This window comes from Sesamum indicum, linkage group LG1 (genome assembly GCF_000512975.1).
Source record: "Sesamum indicum cultivar Zhongzhi No. 13 linkage group LG1, S_indicum_v1.0, whole genome shotgun sequence".
Lineage (NCBI taxonomy): Eukaryota > Viridiplantae > Streptophyta > Magnoliopsida > Lamiales > Pedaliaceae > Sesamum > Sesamum indicum.
The window spans coordinates 3,175,529-3,185,132 of NC_026145.1; the positions used below are offsets into that span (position 1 = coordinate 3,175,529).

General features: G+C 33.0%; 1 protein-coding gene across 1 annotated transcript; it reads right to left on the reverse strand.

The window, feature by feature from the left end:
* Positions 8,780-9,250, reverse strand: LOC110011850 (phosphopantothenoylcysteine decarboxylase subunit VHS3-like). Its single transcript, XM_020693141.1, has one exon. It carries the CDS (start codon positions 9,248-9,250, stop codon positions 8,780-8,782), a length of 471 nt encoding a protein of 156 aa, XP_020548800.1.

Sequence of the window (9,604 nt, forward strand, 5' to 3'; positions counted from 1 at the left end):
TATATGTTTGGTAAATAATAATACAATTAAAAAAAATTAAATAAGGAAAACAACTGCAAAGTCTCAATACATGATAAATATTATTTTGAAATGTTAAATTCAGTATAAGAACATTATATACTTTTTTCTTGTTGTCATATATTTAAGTTTCTAATAATACTTAATATTATTTACAAATTTTACCATACATCTTAAAAAATAGAATAATGCAATAAAATTTGTTTTGAATGTATATTTGGTTATAAATAAGGGGACAAAAGCAACTATGAGTTAATGTCCTGCGTTTTCCACATGTGGGCCGAAAAATACGTCTAAAAAAAGTTTGTCGACGCCCGAAGGGAGCTAGTGAGGCCACTTTGGTTGCCCAACGAAGTTTGGCTCCAGCTCCAAGCGTACTGGCCAGCGCGGACTTTCAGGAGGAGTCCACGAATAGTAAGGCCAACAGGGCCGCAAACCCCACGGCATCATCCTCTATGTATGGCAGGGGATCCTCCTCTGTCGGGATACACAAGAGGAAGTTGGTAAGCCTTTTTAAATATTTTTAAGTTTTATCATTATTTTACAAATGTTATGTTAACTGTTTTGATCTTCTACAAGAGACAGAACTTGGTCGGACGCCTAAGCAGATGGACTTGTTCCCCAGATGCTATAAGAAGAAGGCCAATGACTCGAGCTGCCAGAGAGCGGCTGAGATGGTGGTAAGTAAATTACAAATTTTATTATTATTTTTTATTGATTTTGGACTTAAGTTCTAAAAAAATTATTTGTTTTGCAAAAGACGTTCGAGAAGTTGATGGAGGATCATAGCAGCCCACGACCAATGACTCCGAGGCCCCAGTCAAATCAGAGGCTTCAATGGCGATGACTGAGCACTAAGTGTGGTTGGCTGCAGTAGGGGGCAAGAACAACTTGTTTGTTTTGCAAAAGACGTTCGAGAAGTTGATGGAGGATCATAGTAGCCCCGACCAATGACTCTAAGGCCCAAATCAAATCAGAGGCTTCAATGACGATGACTGAGCATCAGCTGTGGCTGGCTGCAGTAGAGGGCAAGAACAATGGCCTTGTATTCGGCATTGGTTCTGAGGCTTACGCCACAGCAAACCGGACCTGCACATCACCATCGCCACCCTCACTACCACCACCACAAACAAACATCGCAATGGAGGACATCGGCCGGCTAAAGTCGATGATGGTTGATATGATGGTGATGATGAAAGAAATGCGGGTCAGCTCCTCCACTGCGTGACCATCACAACCGTTGGCCTCCACTACCGCCCCAGCCCCATTCGAGCCTCCGATAGATCGACCGTCCACGAATGAGGAGGATATGGACGTAGAGGGATTAGATTAGACTTTTCTTTTCAAAAAATTTGTACTTAAATAATATTTTTTAATAATATAATATTTTTTATTAATTATTTATGTTTCATGATGTTTATTAGATTCCATTATTTTATTTTTATTTATTTAAAAACTTCAAAAATATAACTAATTTAAATTAAATAAAATAATAATTACAATATATAAATTAAGTTATATACTAAAATTTATTAAATATATAAATTAAATTATTTATTAAATTTTATTACATATATAAATATGACCATTCCAAACATAATTACTAAATAAATTCCAAAAAAGTATTCCTAAATTGCCTAAGACTGTTCCTAAATGAATGCCAAATGCAATCTCTAATGTCATAAACATACCATTTCAAAAATCGTGCCTAAATATATTTTCTTCATAAATACAATGAGTTCCAATATTGTGTCCATAGTATTACGAAGACCATTCCAACTACGTTTCACAAAAGTATTTCTAAATTATCAAAAAATCGTTCCTAAATGTATGCCAAATACAATCTCTAATTCATAAGGATACAATTCCTAAGACCATGCCTAAATATATCCCCATCTTAAATACCACGAGTTGCAATACTCTTTCACAAGTATTACTAGGACCGTTCATACCAAATTATTTCATTGAACCGTTACTAATTTCAGACCGTCCCAATAAAATAAATTATATTCTCATATTCAGTTACAATACTAGGTAGTCAAACACTCTATACTATACCCGTGCCTATTTTGGCACAGTTTCCTGTAAACCGTTCCTAAATTTTTATAATGCCGTCTACAACGCAGAACACAAACCGTTTCTAAACCGTTCCTAATATCGACTCAAATTAATGACCCTATTATGAATCATTCCAAATGTTAAAAAAAAACGTTCCTAAGTCCGTGCCAGTTCCCGTATTTTTTTGTAGTGACAAAGTACTTGAGTTTGTAGGATAATCCTACACGTCAAAGAAATAGTGGGAGTTTGGTTTTATGCAGTTTCTCATAAATATCATTTGTAATTTCATTTTCTCTAGTGACTATTTTCCAATCTTTGTCTGTTCGATCACTTGGATTACATTAGAATAGGACATAAGGAGAAGAGATGTGCGACATCAGTTAGAATAACCTTGGAGTCTTATGATTTGACATGGACAGGTTTGTAACTTCATGTAACTGGAATATTTGATTTTTCAAGGTTATACGGAATATGACTCAATAAAATGAGCTGAAAGAACAGTGGGAGTTTGGTTGTTTTCCAAAATATTTGAACGTTGTGCACAAAATTCTCTATAAAAGGAATTAGGTTCCAAAATAAAGGGTTAACCTATTCAAAACTCAACCACAGTAGACATATGAGAAAGTTTAGATATTTTGACATCCCCTAAGGAGTATGAAAATGTTGTTCGACGCACTAGACCTGTGCCATAGGTTGCCCTAACATTTGAGAGTCAGCCCAAAACTTCTAAATTGAGGACCTTGAGACAGTGCATCGAGTGTCCTATAGAGACTTGCACTAAGTATTGCAGTCGTGTTTCGTCGGTAGGAGACGTAAGTCGTCTACGCAATTTTAGTAAGTCAATTGGCAAGGTAGTCGATTGACTAAACTGACTCGCAGGGATCGTCATATGGAAGCCTTGATGGCTTGGTCGATATGAATTGAATTTTCGTTTCTGATAGTATGGGATTAGTTCTCGAACTTGAGGAATCATTGCAGTTGTGTGCATACAAAGACTATATCTTGAATCTAGCAAATGGTGACTGTATCATGAGATATAGTCATCATAAGCCTTATCCAGTATAGTCGGGGTACGTAGCCAAGACAGTGAATTCCAAGAAAAAATCCGTCCCCTGTCAATATTGTGACAACAGTATCTCCTATACGCTCCGAGACCCGTTTAAACCCTTCAAATCTGTAGCCATAGTGACAAAATGAATGGGTTTCTCTTGTCAATCAGTAGGGTAAATGAGGACTCGAGTTATAAGTATAAATGTCTAGTCCAAGATAGGAACGGTGTCCATTCCATGCCTAGACTAAGGCCGGGAGATGGTTGATGGAAGGACCGTACTCTTATGAAACTCGAAACTTAGATGTTCATGCCACTATTCAGCAAGTATCTAATGCCATGGACTGTTGCTAGACGGTTACCCATGGTAATGAGCCATTTATAGTTATTGATTAATTAAAAATAATTAATTAAATTAAATTTAATTAATTGTATAGGTCATACACGGCCAAGTCTAGCTATGGGTGAACTTAAATAGTCAGATGCTTATCACTGGAATGTAATGGAATTAATTTGATTCATTCCGGAGGGAATGGACTAATTTAATTGGATTAAATTAGTTTTTTCATAGAGTATAAAAGATTGGATCATTTAAGTAAATATTCATGATTGGATTTTCCAAAATATTAATTAATTAGATTAATTAATTTTAGGTTAGAACTTTTAAATTAATTAAATTAATTTAATTGGACTTGGTTTGATTTATAAATAAAGAGAGAGAGTGGGCTGGGTTCTTTTAATTAGATTAGAGGATAGATTTTATTGATGGGCTTATAATTAAATTAGATTAATTAAGTCCAATTGGATATTGACTTGATTTATTTGAATCAAGCCTGGTCCATTAAAAAATATTAAGCCAATGTCCCGATTTGATCTACTCTAAATCAAAAAAGGAGATGACTTCTCTTGAGAGGGAGGTTGGCTGATTTTTTTACTTCAAAAGAGTCTAATTTTCGGCCATGATTGAGTGGTGGTGAGAAGTGGTTTAGCTAATCACTTAGCATAACGTCAAGTGTGAAAAAGATTAGGTGTTTTAGATATAATTGTATCTCTATCTCACATGCCAACACACACATTTTCCACTCCCTTCTCTCTTATAGAATTCGGCTCTGTCCTCTTTGTCTCACCAGCGAGCCAAAGATTCTCGATGAAAAATCCTAGTTCTTTCATGATTTTGAAATAAAGAAAGAATGTGGAAGATCAATCTTTTGATTTAATAATGTGGTAATGAACTTCTCTTCTTCATGTTTCTTTTCTTGCTACTATGAGGAGGAGACGATCTCCAGTGGTGGTGTGGATGGTTTAGATAATCTCATCATTGAGATCTAACTATGAAGAGAGAATTGGAGCAATGTTAGAAATCAGTCGAAGAAAAATTACAAGGTTAAAGTCCCATTTTATTACAATGCACCCACAATTTTTCTCCTTGTTCTTGACTTAGATTTTATTTATTGTCCACTAAATGCTCAGATAGATCAAGCGTATATCCCTTAATTGGGTTATGTTATGCTTGTTTATTGTTTTTCTATTTTTGGGCTTCCACCGCGCCTCCTGAACCGATTCACTTCCTAAAGCAGCAAGAAGGCGTCACCCTCAATCTGGGCGACAATGACCATCGTTTCTTTAGACAATATTCGTCGTCACGTCGCCCCACCATATGTATATACTATATGTAATATATATATATATATACATGTAATTATGTATACATATAATATTATATATATGTAATTTTTTATTTTCGTAAAAGTAAAATATAATTTAAAAAATTGATATACTTTTTTTCATTTTGATATTTAATTAATATATTTTATAATAAATATTATCAAAATATTTTTAAATTAATAATACTTTATATTAGTTAATACTATATAAATAATTGGTGGAGGAAAAAATATTATTTTAAATTGAATGATGAAAATAAATACTTTTTTAAAATTTTTAAAAAATAAAATAGAAAATTTAATTTTTCAAAAATTTAAAAACAAAAAAAAAGTATTAATTTTTTCTATTAAATACAAATGAATGTAACTTAGTAAATAATAAAATTAAATGTCACATGGCCACTCATGCCATATCACATTTTATTTTATGTTTAATTAAAGTCATGTAATTATCACGTCATGTATAATTAGTCAATAAAATTATTTTTCCCAATTTGAAATGCCACGTCAGATTTCAATGCCATTTTCTGGCAATTCGGACAAATTAAATCGCACCACTACTGTCATTGAAATCGAGCAGATTAAGAAGTTAAATGATCATTTTGAAATCCTAAAAGGTTAAAGAACTAAAATGAAAAATGACTAAAGTTAGAGGACAAGAAATGCCTTTAACCCTTAATTTAACATGAGTTGGTAGTTGAATGATATTTTTGAAATTATAATAATTTTGTGTAGTGATGTCAAAACTACCACTTGGAGTTTCAAAATTCTCTTGCCTTTATAATAGTGTATATATATAGGGATAATTACACTCTCCTCCCTGAGATTTAGTGCAATTACACGTAAACCCCCTATATTTGAAAAATTACATCTAGCACCCCTAAGGTTTAGTTTTGTTTAACAAATAAGTCCATCAATTAGTCAAACTTCATCGAATTTGTTGATATTAATAAAAAATTACAAAAAATTTTGTATTTACCCCCAATTAACTTCTTACTAACTTATTGCATGCTAAATAAACCTTTTTATGATCAAATTACCCTCATATGTATTAACGTATTAATACATGTAAGGAGGTATATCTTGATCATTATAAGGGTAGTTTAGACCGAAAAAAATAGTTTGAGCTACAATAAATTAATAATAAGTCAATCGGAGGTCAATATTAATTTTTATTCAATTTTTATGTTAGTATCAATAAATTCAATTAATTTTAACTCGCCGAAGAACTTATTTGTTAGATGAAAGCAAACATCAAGGGTGCTAAATATAATTTTTCGAACCATAAGGGATTTACGTATAATTACACCTAATTTTAGGGGAGGAAAGTGTAATTATCTTATATATATTGTGAGAAAGGGTTACATCTTTCAATATGGTAGCATTTAGCAACTGCAAGTTTTGTCCCCAACCTCACACTTTGAACCAGATCTGCAACCGATGCTGATGTGACTAATAAAAAACTAAAAAGTTTCTGGCAAAGAAAGAAGTAATAATGCAGCTTGGATGCAATATTTTAAAAAGAGAGATCATGTGGCGACTGACGAATTATTTCCGAACAATTGAGGGCTACTCTATAATCTGTGGTCATTAAAGTAATTTGTATTCTTGATCCTGATGAGCCTTCCTGTCCAAACATATAAACCCACCTCAATACATGGGTTCGCTTTACTTTTTTGCTATGGCACGATTCTTGGCATGATCTTGATTCACTCATCCAGCAGTTTTTGCAGGGCCCTCGACTTACAAATATTATGGAAACGGACAAGGTTGCGGTTTTCCTTTTAGATGGGCAATGGTGTTGGCCCTCTATCACTGACACTCACTCCTTACAGCTCTTGCAATCTCTTCCACCCATCCATGGAGGGGCTGATCGTATCCTTTGGCGGTCAAGAGATACATAATTAACAGTTGCTATGATGATTCGTTCACTACGGGGGGAAGGACCCAAGGTAGGCTGGTCTTTACTATTGATGGGCCGCTTCAAGACCCCTAGACATACTTTTGTATTATGGCTGGCGATCCTTGGTAGACTCTCTACTATGGATAAGCCTTGGTTGGCTCATATTAATAGTTCCTACATACTTTGTTCTGATGGTGTCGATAAGACTCATGATCATCTTTTTTTTCGCCGCACTTATTCGTGTAGCTGTTTGACGGTGATTCGACCTATACTTCGATTTGATTGGCCCAACCAAACTTGGGCTACTGACGTCTTATGGGCTGCTTGCAGATTGAGAGGCAAACATTATGTTTTTACGGCCTACCGTGCTCTTTTCGCCTCGTGTGTGTACTATATCTGGCGTGAGCGCAACATTAGGCGATTTGATGGACTACATAGAGATACACGCACTGTGGGTGAGTTGATGGTTCGAGATGTGCAGCAGAGGATTTTTAGTGTAAAATTACCTACTGCTATTAGCACTTGTGCGCTTTATCGCTTATGGCGAATTTCTTGGCCTGTAGAGGAAACCGCATAAATTAAGCAAGATGTATTGTATTATTATATTTTTTTTATTTAATGAAATTTACCTTTACCGGATGAGTTGGCTTGTTGGGCTCCCAACCTCTAAAGTAAATGCTTGTGTGTCTGGATTGAGTTGGTTAATCAGCCTAATTCAAGAGGGTAAACATAACCTAATTTAATAGCCCTTAATCAATTTTGAGATAATGGCAACAACCTCTGTCGAGGTTTGGCCTAATTATTCATGGATTATCCCAATTTAAAAAAATATACACGATACTCTTGTTATTTATCATCGTATAATAAATAGATTCAATCATAAATTTTATTCATATTAGTACAAAAAAAATGAATTATTTCTCCTAGAATATAAAACGCTATGATTTTAAAATTATATCAAATTAATACTATCTATAACAATCAAACAAATTCTATGTGAATAATTAATTTAGAATTGATTATACTTAGACACCCCTTTAAAAATAAAAAATTGTACTTTCTCCTAAAAAAAATTTGAAATTACACCCTACACCCCCTATGAAATTTTTCATTTAAACCTGATCCTCTTCTATTAGAGTTTAGATAAAAAATGTTGATGTTAGCAAAAAGAATTATATAATTTTTATTTTATCAATTTGACATTCTCATGTATATTTTTAATTTTATAAAAGAATAAATATAATATATATATATATATATATAAAGTGAGGTTAACATAATTACATTTTTTCTATTATAAGTATAAATATTTACATGGGAATGGAGGGGCAAAATTTGAAATTTATGGAATTTTTTACTAACGTCAGTATTTTTCATCTAAATCCTAACTAAATGGTATTAGGTGTAAACATTGAATTTTTAAAGGGATCATGTGTAATTAACATATTAAATTAAGTTTTAATTAAAATAATCAACATTTATCATGATTTTATCTATTACAAAATAAATTACTATAATTTTTACTTATAGCTAATATTTTGACATTCCTTGGAAATTAAAACAACCTGTTGCGTAACCTTTGTTGATTAATTTTTGCCATAATTTTATATTTTAAACTACGATAATTAACCATAACAAAAAATTATGTTTCGTCTAATTTCATAGATTCATTAATATCAACATAAAAATTGAATAAACATTCCATTTTATTCTTGAGTTGACTTAGGAGGAAGAAAATTTTACAAATAATTCCCTTATATATATATATATATATATATATATATTTCAATACCTCCAAGCATGATAACTCCCGGACGGCAATGGTCGACAGAATTGTACATAACTAGGCATATATAGCCATCTAATTTCATCACATACATCAGATTTCTAGCCCATTATAAAAGTGGGCAATTTTTCCAAGAAAGAAAGCAAAATCAATAGCCAGAAACCCTAAAAAAGGAAGGGTTTTTGATCAATCTTGAAAGGAGAAACATATGTAAAACCTTAAAAGAAAAAGAGGGAAAATCAAAGTAAAAAAGAGCCATGCATAGTTCCATTTAGATAATTATGATTAGCAGCTGTCCGAATTCAGTTCTCTTGATTGCTGTTCATTTTCTCCATCAGTAATTCTTCTCTCCATCCTTTGATCACCTTAGCTATAAACTCTTCAATTCTGCCCTCCAAATTTTGGTCGTATTCTTTGAGTTCTTCGTCATCGTCTTCATCAGTATCATCGTCATTATCATCATCGGTCCACTCTATTTCCGAATCATAACCATCTGAATCATAAAAGTCATCGTCATCCTCGTCACTGCTCATCTCATCCATTGTCTTCTCTTCCCAATCTACTTCATAACCAAACCCTAAAAAGTCCGAAATCCCATCAAAATCTTGAGCCGATTTTCTATCATCTCCAACAAGTACTGCGCAGAAGACAACATTGAAGACAGAAAATACGAAACAACGACTACTAAAATCGGCATTCGATGAGAGTGAAAAGTAGAAAACTAAGAGTAGGGTTATGAAAAACAGCAACAAGAGTTGCCAGACAAATTTCATAACCTGATTAATATATAAAACTTGCACTACAAGAAAGAAAGCTGAATGTTTCCTTGTCATAAGCGGATGCCTATTTATAGATTGTAATTTCATTACATCATATTACAACATTTTCCGGGAAACTTAATCTCTGAGTAGTATATTCTTGAATACGCACATCACTGGATTTATTCCAGGTATTAACCATTTCCAGACTAGTTTTATACTAGGAAATTTCCAGTTATGACTTGTCATTGTCAACTTACGCTCACATTTTGGGGAAAAAGAAGCGTGTCGACGTAATAATTAAACGTGGGAAATTCTTGTCTGTCTGACAAACTTATCACAAAATATATATATATATATATATATATA